The 19,873-nt window shown below is 46.5% G+C and overlaps 2 protein-coding genes across 3 annotated transcripts in view; both read right to left on the reverse strand.

Annotated features, from left to right (window-relative positions):
- NSD1 (nuclear receptor binding SET domain protein 1) overlaps positions 1–19,008 on the reverse strand; it is a 57,307-nt gene extending 38,299 nt beyond the window's left edge. Inside the window, exons 1-3 of one of the 2 annotated variants that reach the window (XM_027643650.1) lie at positions 18,896–19,008; positions 4,826–4,961; positions 1,777–1,949 (exon numbers count right to left, since the gene is read on the reverse strand). The gene's annotated coding sequence lies outside the window, so the exon portion shown is untranslated. Of the gene's footprint in view, positions 1–1,776; positions 1,953–4,825; positions 4,962–18,895 lie in introns of both variants that reach the window. The other variant, XM_027643651.1, reaches the window with a different exon arrangement.
- A 70-nt stretch (positions 19,009–19,078) lies between these two features.
- On the reverse strand, positions 19,079–19,587 carry LOC113947179 (histone-lysine N-methyltransferase, H3 lysine-36 and H4 lysine-20 specific-like; the record flags this gene model as incomplete). Its single annotated transcript, XM_027643501.1, has 1 exon — positions 19,079–19,587. A coding segment is annotated over exon 1 (453 nt), but the record flags the coding sequence as incomplete, so codon positions are not given.
- Positions 19,588–19,873: the final 286 nt, after the last annotated feature.

Below are 19,873 nucleotides of genomic sequence, written 5' to 3' on the forward strand. Positions count from 1 at the left end.
ACAGAGGGACATTCCTGCATTTTGCATCTTTAAGATAATCACGTGGATTCCCTGAGACTGTGTCTAGGGGACACAGGAAGCACTGCTTCTGGGTAAGTACCCTGCACTCCTGCTGAACATAACAGAAATCCCTGTGCATTCCCAACACAGCAAAAAGGTCCCTGTAACCACAGGTCTCCCAGGAACCAGATGTCCTGGCACCCCAACACATCCTGAACACAGCAGCCTGTAAGAGGAATGCATATGGTATGGATCCCTGGAGCATAAATACAAAGTAACAGCCAACAAGGCTCCCAAGGCAAATGCAGCATTGTTTTCCACAAAATATCTGAGCAGACCTGTTTGCTTTGCTCATTCTTGATTCTTCTTGCATCCCTTGAACTCAGAGCATGAATTAATCTGCCCTCTCCATCAACTCACCTTGGGACAAACATGAGATCCACACACACCTAAGATGCACTTTATCAAATTTATGATGTTCATTGTTGAGAGGTCTCCCAGCTTTAACTCTGTACCTTTATTAAAAACAAAATCCCTCCTTATACTGGACAGGAACCTCTGCTAACACCCAAAATCAGCAAGAAAGTTGTTTCTTATGTGCTTGTGCAGTTTCTGGCTGCACAACAGCAAATCAGAGGCTTCAAAACTGCTCTTAAAATCAAAACCAATTCCAGGGTAGGAGGAACAACTCAAATTTTCTGACTTTTCTTTTAAAAAATACCCAAACCAACAAAATCTCATCTCAGCAGATTAAAGAATCATTTGATTCCCCCTACTGAAGCCCTGTTGGCACTTCATTTACATACAGAACAAGATTCCAGTCAAGCAATTCTAGAACCAGAAAAGTTACTAGTGAGAATGTCACTTGTTTTTGGGGGGCTGTGAGCACAAGGAGGGAAGTCCTTAAAAAAGATACCGAACATGGCCTTGGAAAAGGAAAACCAAATGAGAGCATTGCAACCAGGGACTCATATCTGCAAGAGCACGTTCAATCTGATGATTCTGCATTAACATAGGTTATAAAGCTCTAGAATAAAAGAAAAACCAGATATCACCGCCTAGTGTAACTGTGTGCTCTCTTACAGTAACACAGTAGCTGGTGTAGTTCTTCACTTCAGCAATTCTAACAAGTTAATTTCTCCAGTCACCTTCCTAAAGACATAGACCAGACCCCTGTGTCACATTTCATTAACTGGCTATAACTGCTCAGCGCTGTTATGTTTGGAAACGGAGATGGTGCGATGAGCCACAAAACTCATTCCCACAGGCTCCCTGACAAAGCATTTTCCAAGTCAAATTATAAGTCCTAACAGGTTTCTATAAAGAGAATTACTGAAGCAGGGCTAAAAACCCCACTGCTTTATCTCAGCCAGTGATCTAGTGAAGCGTGCAACTCCACTTCTGCTTCAGATCAGCCAAAAGGGGCTGCCAGAGAGCACAGGAAGTTTTTTAGCAGTGCTGCAATAAACATCAGGAGATAGCTGAGCTGCTGAACAGATCCCACACCAACAGAGCCCTGACTCCTCTGCTTCCCAGAGGAGTCCAGGGCAATAGAAGCAGCAGGCCACACCCCAGCACTGAAGAGAGCCTAAAAACTCGGGGCAGTTTATAAACTATGTTTGATGCAAGGATGCAAAGAATCCCCTCCCTCGCTGCCTTGCTGCAGTCAATCTCACAGAAGAAAGCTGTCAAAGTGTAATTCCAGGCATAAAGGAATATTTTGTACTGTGCAGATTCAAAGAATCAAAAACATGTTGAAGAAAACAGATCTTTCACCTTATGTTTGTAGCCTTTTTCCTTTTGCTTCCCTCTTTTCCGGGGAACAGGCAGCTCTTCAAACTGATGTCTTCCTTCAAAGAGGACAATAGCTTTCCCAGCAACCCAGCTTTTTTCTGAAGGTTCTCCTAAGGCATCCACATAGTACTCTCGGTATGGTCTCCCACTGGAAACTACTTTGAGAAATTTAACATAATTAACCCCTTGCATATAACAGAATAAAGACACACAAAAAGAATCACAGAAAGCGGTAACAATTTGCCAGATAATTTTCAATCACATTTTGCTTAATAACATTCCCACATGAATGCCAGTTCTGGGGATTTCTGCTCAAAACTAAGGGAGACCCCTTTGATCCCTGCTGTCTGTGTTCTATGTTGCTACTCTCTGTTTTTGTTTGGGTTTTTTTCTTATGAACAACAGATTAATGATGGGTCATCTTCCTAGAGCAGAGATTGTTTGCAAAGAAAACGGCCAAGATATCTAAATATTTTTTCCTTGAGAGGCACAACATACCAGGCAGGACATTTCTTCTCTGCTACTCCCTGATTAATCATTAAATAGTCCAGTCCACTTGACCGTTGGGAAAACACAACGGTGCCGGCAACACCCAGAACTGACATCTTTCTGGATATGATCTACTCAGGCAGGTTGAGCCTCCTCCACCACAATATATCCCATCTTGCTCAATGCTTTGATACCAAACAAACTCTTATTTAGGACACAAAACATATAAACAAACACATGCACACACACTACAAGGACTAGGTGCAACACGACAAAACATTAGTTGCAATGAGTCCATTTTTGGGGCACAAAGGCGCAGAATAAGAGAAGAAATTCAATTGTAAGGACACATTCAAAAATTTTTCAAAGGTGCTTTCTGTGCAAGGATGTTGAACAGACATGGTATAAGTAAGAACTGAACCGGTACTGGGTGCGCTGGTGAAAAAAAACAGGTCACAAGCAATAGAACAGAGCAAACAAGGCTTGAAAACAAGGGATATAAAGTTCTCCCTGCATTTTGCTGCAAAGTATGCTTAACCTTCTCCTTCTGAACATTCAGCTTAGACTTCAAGCCCATTTGGTTTGTGATGCCTCTTCCAGGAGTGCCAGCACAGTGTGGCAGCCTGGCCTCAAGAGATGCTGACAGTGAGATTCTGACAAAGACCACTGAGAGCAACATCAAACCATGGACAAAGATGGCAGGCTTCATCCATCCCATTCACAGTACTGGGACTTGAGCCACTGAGCCTCAAAATTCCAGCTCCAAAAATCTTTGAGCAGAGAGCCTGCTGAAAAAAAGGCAAACTGCCTTGAACAAAACATCATTCCTCAAACCCAAGAGAAGAGGTTTCTGCACAAGTGATGAGTTTGAAGCGACCTGCCTTGTTTTGAAGGGCTTGTTCCCTTGGCAACAGAGAGCCAAGGCAGGAGGGTTCTGCTTCTTACAGTGCACACAGAGCCCAGCAGCTCTACCTGCCCAAAGGCACCAGAGTTCAGATCCACCCGCTCTGCCACCTTGGCATTGAGAAGAGGAGACCAGTAGACCACATACAGCCACAACTGGAAAATGCAATTTTCCCCAGAGCTCCATTGGTTTGAACACAGATAAAACAATGATAGGAGAGTCCACCATGAGGCTGGAGATCAGGCCTTGAAGGAATTTGTTAATATCATGTTTTCTCCCTGCAGGATTCCTTTATTAGAAATCCTCATACAGAGGCTGAGAGGGGAATACTGGACAGCTATATACATTAAATCCTGTCATGAGGAGGGATGTGGGGGAGAATATATGTCAGCAAATCTTCTGGAAACATCTTCAACAGAAATCTGAGAGCTGGAAAGAGACTATTTAAAACAGCACATTCGATATTCTCTAGAATCAGGATGCATGTCTCCCAAAGGATGAAGGGGAAGGTGGAGAAATAGCAAGTAAGAAGACTACAGCAACCAGGTTTGGGGATGATGTGATGTGAGTACCATGTAGGAAAAGCTACTTTGTGTCTCTAGACAAACAGCAGCAGACTCTGAGCTGACGGCCACTCAAAAAAAGTCCACTTCTGCCCAGCACTTGTCCTTAACGCTGGCAAGGGCCACATATCCTGGAGAGAAATACATCAGTGAGTGGCAACCTCACAGGTCTAGAGCTGTCAGTGGCAGATGACAACAGTTCAAAGGGTTTCCAGTTGTCCACAGAACAAAAAGAATCAGAAGGGGAAACCAGGAACAACTAAGCCTTTCTGTTTGTGGTAGTCTCCCCATGGCAGCTGGTATGATCCTAAAAGCAAATGATTAATCACTTCCCTTCTGTTCTCTCTATCACTCACATACCTTTGCCTTGAGCCTGTAAGACTCTCTTCGTTCCTGGCTCTCGCCTGTGTTCAAGCACATACAGCTCTGCCATATTTCCTCCATGTCTCCTCATCACACTCAGCTGACTCACACTATGCCCTAAACTTTCATATATATGGCTCCATCTCCAGGGTTTTCCAGTATTTCTCCATAAACAGCCCCTTGCTTTCTCATGCCAAACAAGACCCAAAAAATTTCACTTCCTTGCACACATTCCCATCACACCTTCAGGCATTCAGCTGCTACCCTACACTCTGCTTCTCACCCTCTGCAGCCTCCCGTTCTCCAAGACTGGCCAACTCTCTGTGTCCTCACACACTCCAGTCTTCCCAGCTCTGCTTCCTCACCTGTTGCACCTCTCTGATCCACCTCCTTTTTCTCTGCATTTCTTTTCTGAGAGGCTGCTCTTTCTTCTGTACCACCCTGAGCTCAGCCCAGCTACTCGTCCCTCCTATACTCTGTGAAGAAAAGCCTACATGTCCAACAGTTACCTGTGTCACTTCCACCAGCCCCAGCCCCCTCTTCCTCCTGCCATCTCCCTGATTTAGGACTGCTTTATGGATCTGGGTCTTCCACAGTAGGGTCTATTTCTTCACACCTTTCAAGGGCCAGAAGTACTTTTAAAATTAATTAAAAACTGCAGCACCCTGCCACACACAACACCTCCGCTTTGCGGTCTGAGTAGATACAGTACCTTTCATTTTTGAGTGACAGTCCAGCACTGGGTCATGACAAATTGTGCATGGCCACCATGGGCGTCTGTTGAACTTGGCCCAAACAAGATCTCCAACTTCATACTTCACTGGAATAGGTTTCTTCTGGGCTTGGATCTTCAGGAAAAAAACAGAACACAAGAAATCACTAAAGCTTCAGATGCTTTTGAAGAGATTTGCCTCCCCCCTGTGTGCAGATTGCATCAGACAGCAGAGACATTTACATTAAAAAGCAAGTCCTTATTTTTACTTAGTGGCTCCTACCCCTTCAAAGAACACAATGGTTCTCAGCATCCTTCTGAAAAAAACAAAACAATAAGAGGATTTGCGCAGGCTTTTATTATATTTTTGTAAGGAAGGTGACCTCTTGTAAATGACTGTACTCAAACCACATTTGAGCACGTAAATATTTGGAGTCACTATTAACCCTCATTACTTCACTCACAACAATTTGTTCATTTCAAAGGTTGAAACGTCCAGAAAAAGTAGAAGAGACAGCAAAATTTTTCTGACTGAAAGGTGATGAGAACAGCAAAGTAAGGTTTTATCAACTGGGGAGGCGGGGGGGAGGTTGGGATGTACAGAGCAGAAAGAGAGCACAACAGCAGCCACTCCCCTCTAGGAGACAGATGGACACACTGACCTTGCCTGTCTCCAAAATCCACTCACAAGTATGAACTCTGTAGAGAGTCACCCAAACCTGCTCAGCTTCCCAGGGCTGTGCAGCGACCACGAGAACGCCAAAATCTTTCAATACACAAACCTGAAGGCTGCTTAATGCCATTTCTGTATCACTGCCCAAGAGCAGAGAGCAGATCCTGTGCCGTTTGCTCTCTGGTTGGATGTGCACCACCAGCAAAAACCTCTGCCAAGGAGAGGTTTGGTGTGTTGTGACTGAGCCAAGCCAAGGCACAGTGGGTTTTCACAGGAATCAGGAGTCCCTATGCCCAGCTGTGGTGCATCCTGCCTGTTTAGCAGCACCCACCAACACATTCCAGGTGGGTTCAGCATTTAAGAGCTCCAAGAAGTGCTGGAGGTATTTCTCCTGCCAATAAGCACAAGCAATATGCTCCTCATTAAAGCTGTCACACTACAAACACACACCTTCTCGCTTCACTTCTGTCCTGCTCACCACCCTGCTTGAGGCACATCTCTTGCCATTCCCAGTTCGACATCTCAGCAACAAAACCACAGCAGACCTCTCTAATAAAAGGTATAGTCTGCTTCAGGTTGAGTTTTATGGGTTTTCTTCATGTGGTTAAAGAAAATACAAAAGGATAAATCCTGTCATATGAAAAAAAAAGCAGGTAATGATGTTACAGACTACACTGTTGAAATTCTTCTCACTCATCAAAAGCCACACAATAACTTACAGCTGTGCAGATCAGGAACTGGAAGGTAAAACAGCACTGGGCAGGGGCTACAGCCCCCTCCTCTGCCAGTGCCTTGCTGCAGTGTCCACATCCATGAGCACCTGAGATGCTGCCTTGACTGCTGCTTTTTAAATGCAGATGTACTTTCAGATGCAAAACCCCTCTTATTTTGGTCCATTTCCACCTTGTGTTCTTTCTGTAAATGTGACTTTCACCTCAAATTCTTTACACAGATTTCCATCCTGGGCTTTAAGGGGCACATATATATCCAAATTGATTATCTCTGTTGTTGTGCATACACATACAATGGATATGCATCTTAATGACAACTGTAACCTGAGCACAGTCAGCCAGACGGAGCAGTAAAACCACCATGCTGGAGATTTGCCAGAGCCATTCACACTGATCCACCTGAGGGACACCCACAACCCCTGCCCCAAGGCAAGTCTGCATTTAAATCAACTCTTTGTCACCCTCCAACACCCCACACTGGTGCCCAGATGAAAAGGTGGCTTTCAAGAAACTATTCAGACAATGCCTAAATCTCTCTTTCCAAGAAGTCAGAAGCTATTCTCATTCCTCTGGGGTTTGCTCTCTGCCTGCCCTGGAATTAGCAGTCAGGTGTTGAACTCATCATCACCCACCACAAAGGCCCCACAGGGATTGCAGAGGCAGATTAGGAAGCACCATGACTCCAAGGAAGAGCCTCATGACAGGATGCACTGTAGCAGGTCACTGTCTTTGCATGATTTTCCTCTCTACTCTCCCTAAATACCACCAACCTGACAGAGATGCCCGTATATTTCCACAGGAAATGTTCAAGTGTTTAAATAACAAGAAAACTTGTGAGCCACTGCACATCAGGTAGGTAACTCCAGTGGAGATACAATGAAGAAATCCAAAGCAGGTAAGACACTTGGTTAGTGAGGAAGGGAAGGGCAGGGCCTTCCTCTATAGATGAGTAACATCACAGTTTAGTATTGTTAGGTGTTCTAAAGGGAGTCAGTACTGTCTACTCTGTTATCAACTGCCTGGTATTAATGTGCTGTTCAGATACAGCCTAAACTCTAGACAATACACAGCATTTCAGATCACTTTGTGCTATTTTTGGACAAAACAAGACTGTACCCTCTTCACCAATGCAAGACTCAAAGGATCACTGTGGAAGGGGTCACAAGCAGAGGTTCAGCAACAGTATGACACAAACACTACCTGCAAAGTCACCTCTTTAATTTGTACTGTGCCAAACACGGTGTGCAAATCACTGAGTGAAATACCAAACATTGGTACTCAGCTTCACCAGGAGGCTTTCTATCAGAAAGCCAAGTACCTTCACCCTCTTGAAATTCTCATCATACAGCAAATAATGAAACTTATCAAGGAAAGAAAGCTTACATTTTGAAGAGATTTTTTTATGGTACATAATACTGCCAGTCCTCAACTGTCTGTCACCAATATTCCTAACATTCAAAATAACTACATCATTAAAAAGTAGACAAAATAACCTTTATCCAGTAACCACTCTTGGTTCTGTCATTGGAAGCTGCTGTTCAATCCATTAATCTTGCTGGAAGAAGTGGCACAAAGCAGAAAGCCCACAAACACACACACAAGGCTGACAGCCACAGGCTGCACCTTTCCTGCAGCACTGGACATTTCTGAATAACAATCAGAGCAGCACCAGCCCCTCTGGCACTGCTGGAGGCACAGCTGCAGACACTTTATGTGCCCCAACAGCGTGACCAGGGATGTGACCATCTTGGTAGAGCCACAGCAAGACCAAACTGCACACTAAGGGGCAGAGATATATCTACTGTTACAGATATTTTCAACTTCATATACCCAAAGAGCCATCTGTCCAGCACTGATCTGTAGCCACCACAGATCTGCACACTTTGAACTCAGACTTGCTTTGGAAAGCCATCATGGAAATACTGGCCAAGAAAGCCCTATTACAGTTTATTCCTGACTTAATTATAAACAAGACATTATTCAATGAAGCAAAGGACAGAACACGCTTTTGGAGAAAGGCTGCAAAAAAGATTGTGTACAAGGACAGAGAAAAGTAAGAAGGAAGCCACTGACCCCTGAGAATAAGGGAGGAAGATCCTGCCAAGCCTGTTTCAGGAACAAACTGGACAGAATCAAAGCCGGGGAAGAAAATAAAAGGAGGCAGCCACATCCAAAGGATAATTAACCAATACAGCATAAACAATGACACTAATGGCTTTTTCCTCAGAGTGTGAGTGTGCAGCATATACCTGCCCAGGGCCCTGCAGCAGGAGCACGGGATATCTCCTGAGCAGATCTCACCACACTGGGAACTGCCGGGTAAGTCACACCCCCCACATGAGCCAGCCCAATCATCAGTGCCAGGGGCAGAAGGCAGCAACAACTCTTCCCCATAAACTTCCAGTGCTTTCTTCAAACCTCCTCATTGCCAGGAATCAATCCCTGCACAGACAAAGGGGTAAGCCCAGCTGGAGTCCATATGGCCAAAAACCCCACCCAAACAAACCACAACACCTACACAGCGTATCTGCCGAAACCAGATTAATAATCACACCGGTACTTTCTGTCAAGCTTCAAGTCAAACAGAGCAGTTGGAGAAGCCTGTTGGAAATTCCCAGACAGCCTGTGCTGCTGGGGACCCGTTCTTTGCCCCAACTACTCCAGTCTTCCTTCAGCTTCAGCACGGCAGTAAAAAGCAAACAAGCATCTGACCTACACTCATGCCTGAGAAAGTACACTACCTCTTATCTGGGACCATTATCATTCAGAAGTGTTAAATACTCACTAATTAAATATTCACAAACAAAAAAACCAGCAAACATTATGATGCAGGCCAAACTTCTGTTATCAACAGTGCTTGTGGGTATTTGTTGTCTTTGGCCAGTTTTTACTACCTTTTTCCAGGGTACTAAAGTTTTCCAGGGCTCATATGTACATATGAACTACCCTGAAAGGTTAAAACCAAGAGAGCACACTGCACTAGTTAGGGTAATTCCTACATCCTGAAGCATTTCTATCAATGTCAGGAGTTATCCACACATGAATTTTAAATAAAGAATGCACTGATAAGAGAACATCATGTCTCAGTCACCAAAATAACTGAGCAACCCTGTTTCACTTAAACGAGATAGTTTTCCTTATGGATTGGATGGAAGAGCACTGCAATAGAAACCTTTGGCACTTCAGCATCCTAACAACCAGAAATGCACCTAACAGCAAGGTTTGAGGGAGGCAGAAGGAGGAAGTGGGAGAGAAGAGATACGATCTCACCCAGATCCCTGGTGCAGAGAAATTCAGACACACAAAGACACAGATGATTAAAAACCACTGTCAGGAGCCTGAAGCAGAGGACAGACTCTTCTCCTTACTTATCTGCACACATTTTAAATGGTAAACCACATTCTCTTTAAATCTACCTCCTTTAATCAGACCTAGTTGCTTCAGCAAGAGAGGAACTGTTGGCATCACAAGAACTTCGCAAACTCTCACAAACAAATGCCCACAAATATCTTTTTATGTCAGAGAACTAGCAAAAAACCCTCAAACTGAAACCAGGTCATCAGATCTGTCCCTTTTTCAGCCTTACTTCTGTGCTTCTCTATATGTTATCAAACAAACTGTTTGCAAGCAGAATATCTGATAAACACAGCATTCATTTTTCAGAAATGAAATTTCTAAATCCACAAAATGAAAAACAGATTCATACTATGCAAAATGCAACTTGGCTATTTTAATTTATATATGTAAACTCTATCCTGTACAGCTCAAGCTGTAACCACAGTGAAGCAAGACTAGAGAACAACATGCACAAAGAGTGAATATTGTATTAGAACCTCAACAGCTAAAATTTGGGAATTTGGGTTGAATTCAATGACATTACCTAGCTTGTTGCTTGTTTTGGTTTGGTTGTTGTTGTTTTTTTTTTTTAGTTCCACCAGCTTCTTTAAAAACAACAAACATTTAAGGAGGGCTTGCAAATTTCACCTTTTGCAGAAGTTTTTATTTACTCACAGGGGAAGGAAAATCCAACTTTGTTGGTCCAAATGCAAAGATGTCACTTACACAAAACCATAACAACCTCCTCAGAACAAGGTGGCATTCAGCATGCAAGTCCAAGTCCCCCTGCCCAACTGAACCATTTTTCCAAAATAAATAAAAATTCCATTCATACAAAATTCAATTTTAATTTGCACTTAAAACCTCAACTGCTTTTACTGAATCCCTACTAAAAATGAAATCAGAATTTTTGAACACTAGCAGAGCAATAAACTTATCTCTTGCTTATTTATTTCTTGATAACCACACTCAGAGCCACGACCTGAGGAAGGTTCATGTTTCAGGCATCAGGTACTACAAACTTATGCTTCAGAGAGGCTTCCAAACCTTTCTGTGGTGAACCCAGCTTCCTGAACATTGTGAGCATGCTGCGAGAGGACAGCCAACCAGAATCAAGAGGAATCTGACTTGTTTTGCTGCTGTTACTTAGAAATCTGTGGGCAGTCACCACATTAGCCAGAACAGTAGGAAGTCTGAACAGGTGCTTGGGAAAACCAAACAACAAAGTAACATCAGGGCAAGGGGAGGAACTATTAAAAGGGTGATAACCAGCCTGCTCCTCACCCTTCTCTGTTAGGCAACAGCAGGGATCTATCTTTCCACCAACAGTGGGCGGGAAAGTCATGAACACACTCCTCCAAAACAAGAGGAACGTGGAAGCTTCCAGCAGGGCTGAGGGTGAGAGCCTTGCTGCACACTCGAGAACCGGAGGCCCTGTAGGAGCTAAAAAAGAAACTGGAAGTTTCCAGTGTGCTGAGATACTACTGTGCAGGAAATTTGCTGTTCACTTTTTCCTAAAAGATACCAAACCAAAGGGCACCACCTTTGGCCAGGGTGCAACACTTAGATTGCTCTACCCAACTCAACATTTCTGGTGTGTCACATATAAAAGTCAAATTCTGCATGCCTGAAAATGCAAGAGGAGTCCCCACTGCATTAGTTCTGATGAACGTCTCAAAATTGAAACAAGTTACACTGCTATTTTATGATATTACTATACGTATATTTTACTATAAATTTTTTTTTCCTGAAAAGCCCAGCAGTGGGATGTGCCACCTCCAGCAGCACTCACAGCTGTTCAATACCACATGTAACCCACAGGAAAAGCTCCCTATTGAGAACTCACAGAAAACTTTACTTGGCAACCCTACCTAACCCAGTGTTTCACCCCCAAGGAACAGGGAAGGATGGAGAGGCACAGGAGGAAATCTCCACAACTGGAGACGTGCCAACCCTTCCCTGTGATTCAGTCACCAACAGCGCCCCTGAACTGCTCCCTTCCCCAATGCCAGGCATGTGGTGCCCCTTCCACCTGCAGCCTTGCTGCCTCACCCAGAGTCCTGGTAGCACCTCAGCTCCAAAAAAGTAGCAGGCAGATGCTGCCAGCTGTCTGAAAAGCACCTGTGGATTGTGCAGCTCTGTCACTACCGAGGCTACAGCCAGTCCAGGCAACGAGGTGGGACAACTTGGTCCAACCCTTCTGCTTGAGCTGTGCTAGAGACAGGGGTGAAGGTGATCAGCCAGGGCCAGCCTACCCTTGTGAGGGAAAGGAATGATACACAAGGTGACTTTTCTCCCAACTTCTTTTTGCCATTTTTCCAAAAACCTGTGTGAGATAAATCTTGATGTAATCTTAATGATAACCACAGAAAGTCAACAGGTCCACTTCAACGAGTGCTCTTCCATCCTTCCATAGAGGCAAAGCACACTGCTGAAATTCCTCCTGGCTTCATCAATGCTTTTGGACACATGAGAGATGGATGCACAGCAAGGCCATCTTTATCTCTGTCACACATTTAATCACCGCTGCAAAGCTACTGTGAGCAACCACACTGGAACCAGATTTCCAATTTAACAAGAACAGAGAACTTCAACTGCCTCCTGCCAGGGGCATCAGCCTCTGCTCCAGTACACAGCAGCATCTTCCCCTCTCCTGGGCACTGGGGTCAGTAGCACCTGCTCAGATCAGCCAAAGCAACACCTGTGCTCCTACCCAGGACTGAACCACTGGGACTCCAAACTCTTCAACTCCCAGCCTGTCTCTGCACAGCACCACAGCTCTGCACAGCTCTGCAGCAATGCCAAACTTACTCGTGCTACCATTCTGCTCCCTTGCTGCAACTACTGCTGGGAGGAATGGGACACACTCCTGAGGGGGCCCGAACACCTATGCCCTGCAGCTGTCCTCAGTAACACTTCTGCTACGACCCCACTCCTGTCCCACTGGCAAACACTGCCAGCTCAGCAAGGAAACCCCTCTAATCCCCAAGCATAGCTGTGAGGACTATCCTTGAGCACCTCTAAACCTAAAAAGCACTGGACACGCCACCTGCCCCCGCCCCTGCCCGCAGAGGCCCCAAACCATGAGTAGCTCTTGGCAGCCCTACCAAGAGCAGTGGCACAGCAATGCTGGTGACCAGTGACGGCCCTGTCCCAGGGCACCAGAAAGTCCCTCACCGCCTGCATCAGGACTTCGATGTCTCCAGACCACACAGCTTCCAACACCAGCTGGATGTTAAAACAGTAACAACCCACCCAAGTGAAAGTAACATTTGAACTTCCAGTAACTATTTCAGCAAATTGCAACACTTTTCAAGCATTCCTGTACATGGGACAGCAGTCAGGCAGGGGACACACCCCCCTGCTCCAGCACAAATGCAGCATTACCTTGGAATCCACACAAAATTCATGCCCGTGAGACACTGTTGCAAGGTGTTCTGTACCTCAGCAGTCTGCAAACTCTGCCACGGGAAAACAACTCTGATGCCATGAAATTATATGCAAGCAAGGCTATTACTGATAAGTAAAATTCACTAGACAAGAGTCTGTACCTGGGAAGAGTTTAAGGGTCTGAAAATCAATAAAGGTTGAAAACTGCTGCTCTAATTCAAAACAGACTCTCTTACAGACCTTTTCCACCCATTAACTTGGAAATCCTGGCAATGCCTTAGCTACTATAAAGGATTTAACTCCCATTTTACTGAGTGAAGACTGCATTGCACAGCACAGATAGCTCCATACAGACAGAACAAAACACAGGTCATAGTTTTTCTGGTATTAGAAGTGGCATTCACGTGAATTTTGTTGTTTTTTTAGCTCCCAGGACAAGCCTCAGCCTGCTAGGATTTCTTCCTTCAGGTGTTTCTATTCCCTCTGCCTTTCTAAACATCAGAGCAAATAACTGAAAGACAAAATTACTATATACAAGAAGCTGCCAGTCACAAGGAGGAAAAACAGATGCATATTCTAAGCAACTAAACTGAAAGTTAATCAGCACACATAACACTGATTTTTGATTGTGAATGCCTTTTAAAGAAATACTGTCTCAATTATAACTTAAAAAACACCACTTTTCTTCTTGGGGCTCAAGTAGCTTGTTAATCACATCCAGAGTTCATGTCTCTTGAGTAAGCTCCAGATTTGTTCAGTTAACACAGGGAAATTAAAGAAAGACTTAATTGTTGTACATCACACAGTTAACCCCACTTCTGGGAAGGTAATGCAATGAGGTGCAATGAGAAGCTGCTCCACTGTAAGAGGCAATCAACAAATCCAAGACTACATGCAGAATATGCTGCTTTGAAGTCAAAGGTTACTGCTACAGCATCAAAATGAGCCACTACCACTGATTTTAGCAAGGCCTCAGAAGCAGCTGTAAAGCAAAACTAGAATCACTGTACCCTCAGCAACCTAATATTTGTTAGGAAAAAAAAATGAAGTTGTGGGAGATACACTTTTCTAAAAAAAAAATCCCCAGCATGTAAACACAGAGACAGCAGAGGCAGCGGAACCTGAGAGGCAGCATCTAGTCTAAAAAACACCTGTAAAAGCCCATTTTGTTACTACTATTGCCATTTTTTGCCTGTAACAGTAGCAGGTGATGAACTCATATGCTACACTGTATAGAGCTGTATCAAGCCACACTGCTGAATAGATGAATGAAGTCTACACTCCTCTGGCAACAATCTTCAGCAGAGACCTGAAGTATTTATGACTGCAGACAGTGCATTAACCAGGACACTGCTTGAACAAAGTCTCTCTTGCTCAAGTTTTTAAAAATAAGTTTTAAATACAGAAAGCAGAAATTACATAGAGGTTTCTGCCATTACGTTCAGCACAACTTCACTTTCAAAACCGTCCAATCTGCAAGAAAATACCTCTGGTTTTGCTATTTGCACACAGACATGTTCAGCGGCAGAACATGAAGCGCGAAGGCATTGATCACTGAAATTTCACACCGCACTCCAGGTAGCCCAAATATCCATATTTTCTAGAGAAATACACACACAAACAGATATTTTGCACCTAATCAGTAATATGAGATTAGAGAACAAATACAATGAAACAACAGGGTAAAAGCAATCACAGCCAAATGCTACAAAAAATGCTTCCAGGATCCAACCTGCTGTGCGGGAGAGCTCTGGATCCTGCAGACTGTTCAAAACCCTGCTGTCACTCAGAGCAAGCTGCTCTCACACCCTCACACACCGCGGGTCCTGCTGTGACAGCTCCTAACACCCACCCACTCACACCTCCACCACCATCAAGAGGTGATGCTGCTTTCACAATGTGATGGTGCTGCAAAGTCATTAAAGACCTCAAAAATTTACAGTCAAGCAGTAACACAGCCCAGGACAGGGCCTCCCACTGTGGAGATATCCATTCTTCTGGATACCCACCACAGCTGAAGTCCTTTATGGGTAAGTTTGGAGATATCTGAGACAAGAATGCCCCTCAGTGAGTGCCATCAGGCTGCACAGCCAGGCAAGATCCAGCTACGTGCTCTTTTCTGCAAAATAATACCATCTACTAAACAGTGGAAATCTTAGTGGCAAAGGGTGATGTGTGCAAGACCAGAGGCACAGGCACTGTAGAACACAGAGCCCGTTCTCTCCAGGTGCACATAGCAGGAGACGATGCCTGCAGGAAGCACAAATGGCCAAACGGAATTCATCTCCCCACCAGGAATATGTCAGCTGACCAAGGAAATTTAGTTCCCTGCTCAAACAAACCACTGCTATGCCTATTGTATCTCAGGGATATAGTGTTACCAGTAGTTAGCTACACCTCAAATCAACAGTCTGTAGTAGGAGATTCTTTCAGAAATGTTTACAGGAGTAGGGAGGATCACGTGGTGTTGGTTCCTTCATTTTATTTTTAGCAGAGAGAGAAATGGCACCAGACACGTCAGTTAATAAACCAAGAACCAGAGGAACTCTCACACAGTCAAACACTTTCAACGAGAGTACTCTCCCACAGCTGCAGATTAGAACAGAACTTCATTATGGATTAATTCTAGGTTTAAAGAGAGGACTCTGCTGGCCTTCAATACTTTTAACATTCTGCAAATGGTGTGATTCTGGTAAAGGAAAAACATTCCAGGAGCCCTACACACATGTCCCACTCATTCCTTACACCCAGCTACTGGAAGCAGCCATCCTTAGGGATGAAAGATCTGACTCTGGATTTCCCTGTACCTCACCGTCCTCACTGCCATCACCCAAACATCACACTCCTACAAGGAAACAACACAAAGAGAATGAAAAGCAATATTGAACCTCATGCGAGCTCTGCACATTCTGCAGCCTGAAACCATCAGAGTCCTCGTGGAAAAAAACAGCTCATGAATGCAAAATTTGCATAACACCCATCAGGAGGGGCACAGATGTGCCCTAATCCAAGAACTCTCTGCTTCTGAGCTCTCAACACCGCAAATCAAATGACTTGAACATACTTTGTGGGTAGCAACTAAAACCCAACAAGCCAGTAAAGTGAAAGTGAGGTAATAAGGCATCAAAAATTACATTAAAGGAGCAAAATTTCAGCACAAGAGTTCTGCCAAAAACAAGTCCACCTGCTCCAATTCCTCAGCATCCGAGTTCAAGCAAGACCTATGGCACTCAGACCTTCTGTGGCTGCACCCATCTTCCCCAGCACTGGAGTCCGGGCCCACTTCTCCTTCCAACTAGACATTACACAGCTCAGGATCTCTGCAACTCGCAAAGGGCAGGAGAGCTCTACAGACAAGCTCATATCAAGATGGGAAAGAACAGAGATATTCAAGAACAACCACCCATTTAAATTTAAATGTTCCTAACCCAACATGAGCACAAGGCAGCAAACCAGCAGCTGCCAGCCATCACTGCTTCACCACCTCCGGAAAAAAAACAAGACCCAAGAACATTTCCTTCTCCACAATACAACATCTGTCAGGAGCTGCTGGGAACTTCAGACATACTTAAAGGAAGATTAACTTGACACTTAAAATAGCTTTGCTTCAGAATATGCACATCCCTCTTTACAACTGAATGGCACATGAGCAACCTCTGTCCTGTTTGGGGCAGTTTGGGAGCAGGAGACTGCCAGGGCTATCAACAAATCCTCATGCAAAACAATACCTGCCACCACCCCTCCTGCCCAGAGGCATTACTTTGCATCCCACTAAAGACTAAACCAAATTCTGGTCCTTGTGCTGGAAGCACTCTTGATATTTCGGAAATCAGCCTTTTCAAAGGAAGATCTAGTGAAAAATTCAAATCTTGCAAGGGGCAGACAGAGAGACTGGAGATACACACACACACTTCTTCCCTCTCGGCAAAACAGGAAGTTTGAGCAGCAGCGGCACACTCAAAATCACGAGCTTCAAAAATGAAAGCTCTGAGATGGTCTCACTAAGGTGGAGGAGCCCCATCATCAGGCAGAACAAAGGTGATACCTGAAAGACTAGCCTAGCTATGACAAGCCTAAAAACAGCTGTGCAGAACTCCCAGGCATTTGTGGTAGTTGTTTTGGGGTGGGTTTTTGTTTCAAGTTTTAGCAGGCTCTCAAAAAAAGGTTGATTCCAGTTAACCAAACACAAATGAGACAGGAATTAAATGCCTACATGAATACACGACCTGAGGAGCAAGCCTGGTTATTTCTAGTTACTATGTCATGTTCAACAATTAAAAGATTTTAACTGTCTCACTGGTAACTTGGCATAGAGGAAAATCTCTATCTCTTCCCATTCCACAGGCAGTGGGACTAAAATGAAGGATCACTCTGATTAACAAGCACTTACTAAAGACAAAATGCAAAACGTGAGAAAAGAAGGACCCTGGGTTGCCTAAAAAATGCTTTTCTTCTTTGCAGAGTTTTTTTTTTCTGAATGCAGTTATGCTTTTAAGTCACCAGAACAATCCAGCAAGGCTAACTACAGCAGGAAGGCAGTTTTACTGAAAAGTCAACCCTCCTTGCATATTCAAATAACAGGCTCCATCACTAAGACAGTTCTGTCACCGTACTAGCTGCAGTTCTGTGGCCACCGATAGCTGAAGCAAGCGTTGTGAAAGTACCTCTGCGAGCTTCTGTTTACAAAGTGAGACCCTCCCACAACCGCATCACCGAGCACATGTCTGCGAGAGATCCCTGCTCTGCTCTGCAAAACAAAGCTGAGGATATGCACAAACCTCAGACCCACAGCAGCCTCTCACCACCAAAGACCACAAGACTCCGGGATTCTTCCCAAGGAACGCTCAAGAGTGTCCACGAGCTAGAACTCTACCACAAACAAATGAACCTGCCAGCAGCATCCTCTTGGAATCACCACTTTCCTGGGCACTCTATGACAAGTGCTTCCCCACCTCCCAGAGCACACACCAGGAATGCCGGATGTTCCCAAAGGAATAGAGTCCTGATCCCCAAGTGCTGCACGCCACAGCAGGATCTTTCCGGCATCTGTGGCTCTACTGAAATTAAAAAGAGCAAGATGGTTTCGATATTACTGCTGTCAAATGAGGTAATCTTCAAACCTCGCACCAACATGTAAAACCCAGAGTATCTTCCATCAAGGAACCTTAAGTTTGCAGAAACATATTTTAGGAAATATGCAAAAACAACCTCTGAAAACCTGCAGGGAATATGCATACATAGCTGAAAATAAAAAAAAAAAAAAGCACGCTGAGAAATATCCCTTATGCTTGGGTTCAGAAGAAAATTACACACAAAAAAAAGAAGTTTAATGCATCTACCTCCTTTCAGAACTCTTGAAGTTAGATCAGTTTCGCTTCTTATTGAATATATTATTAAAAAAACTAAAGGAATTTGTGAGTGTAGAGAGAAATTGGAAAGGAAAAAAAAGTCAGCCTGAATAGAAGGCAACGTTTGTTGCCCGTGAGGTCTGTCAGGCCATGACACGGCCTCTCCCCGGCCATCGCCAAGGTCTCACAGCTCGGGAACCTCAAGCCGGGCCAGACAAAGAGCCTCTGACAGCGTTACAGCCGGAGCGGGCAGGAGAGAGGAACGCTCTGCTCCTCATCTCCACTGCACTCAAAACCAACCCTGTAACAAGGCAAAAAACTCCACCGAACTCCGCAGCGAGTTCCCGGGCGGAGGAGATGATGTTTCTTATTGCTGACGGGAGAAAAAGCGGGGGGGGGAGCGCGGGCGGCCGCGCCGGGACACAGGTGCGCGGCGAGCGCGGTGACAGCCCGGCAGGGTCCCCTCGCTCGGTAAGATGGCTCCTGCCCTCGGGGTGCCGGGGCGAGGGAGGGAGCGCGGCCGGCCCGGCCTCGCCGCACCGCAAAATGGCAGCGGCCGCGGCCCCCCCGCCCGCGCCCCGACGGTGCTTACGAGCTGCAGGGCCGCCGAGGACTCCGGCTTCTCCCCGGGGCCGCCGTCCGGCACCGGCTCTCCTGGCTGCAGGCGGCTGTCGGAGCCCCGCTGCGGCGCGGGGCGGCCGCGGCTCCGCGAGCCGGGCTCTGCCGCCTCCTCCTCCTCGTCGTCGTCGTCCTCCTCCTCCTCCTCTTCCTCGTAGTCGTCGTCGTCGTCGTCGTCCTCCTCCTCCTCCTCCTCCTCCGGCGTCTCGGCGCCCTCCTCCTCCTCCTCCTCCTGCGGCGCCTCCTCTCCGCCGTCCCGCAGGAGCAGGGGGAAGGCCCGGGCCCCGCGGGGCGCCTCGGCAGCCGGGTCCTGCGGTGCGGGCAGGCGGGGGGGCGGCGAGCCGGGGTCGGGCAGGGCCTCAGCGCCGTCGGCAGCGCCGCCGAGGTACTCGGCGTTGATCATGGAGGCCAAGTCCTGCAGCCGGCGCAGCGGGATGTAGCAGGACGACGGGTCCTGGCCGTAGCCGGGCTTGGCGGCCGCCAGCTGCATGGCGGGCGGCTCGGGGCCGCGGGCCTCGCCGAAGGGGCCGCCCTTGGGCTCGGCGGCCGCCAGCGAGGTGCCGAAAGGGACGAGGCAGCTGCGGCGGCTCACTTCGCAGGCCTGCTCCATGCCGGGCGGCGGGCATCCACCTGCGGGCACAGCACAATGGGGTCAGCCCGGCCCGCACCGCAAAATGGCAGCCGCGCCCGGGGGCCGCGCTCCGCTCCGCCGGCCCCGCTCCGCCACCGCCGCGCTACAGGCCCCAAGGCCGCGGCCCGGCCACCCCGGCTCGGCTCGTCACCGGGGCCGCTCGCCCTGCCGAGTGCTGACACGGGGCCGCCGCTCACCTGCGGGTGCCGCGGGCGGCTCGGCGCCTGCCCCCGGAGCGGGGCGATGGGGAGACGCGCCGACCCGGCCCGGCCAGGCCCCGCCGCCGCCGCTCCGCCGCCTCCCTCCTCCTCCCTCCCCCGC

This window comes from Corapipo altera, unplaced genomic scaffold (assembly GCF_003945725.1).
Source record: "Corapipo altera isolate COAL_440 unplaced genomic scaffold, ASM394572v1 75, whole genome shotgun sequence".
Classification (NCBI taxonomy): domain Eukaryota; kingdom Metazoa; phylum Chordata; class Aves; order Passeriformes; family Pipridae; genus Corapipo; species Corapipo altera.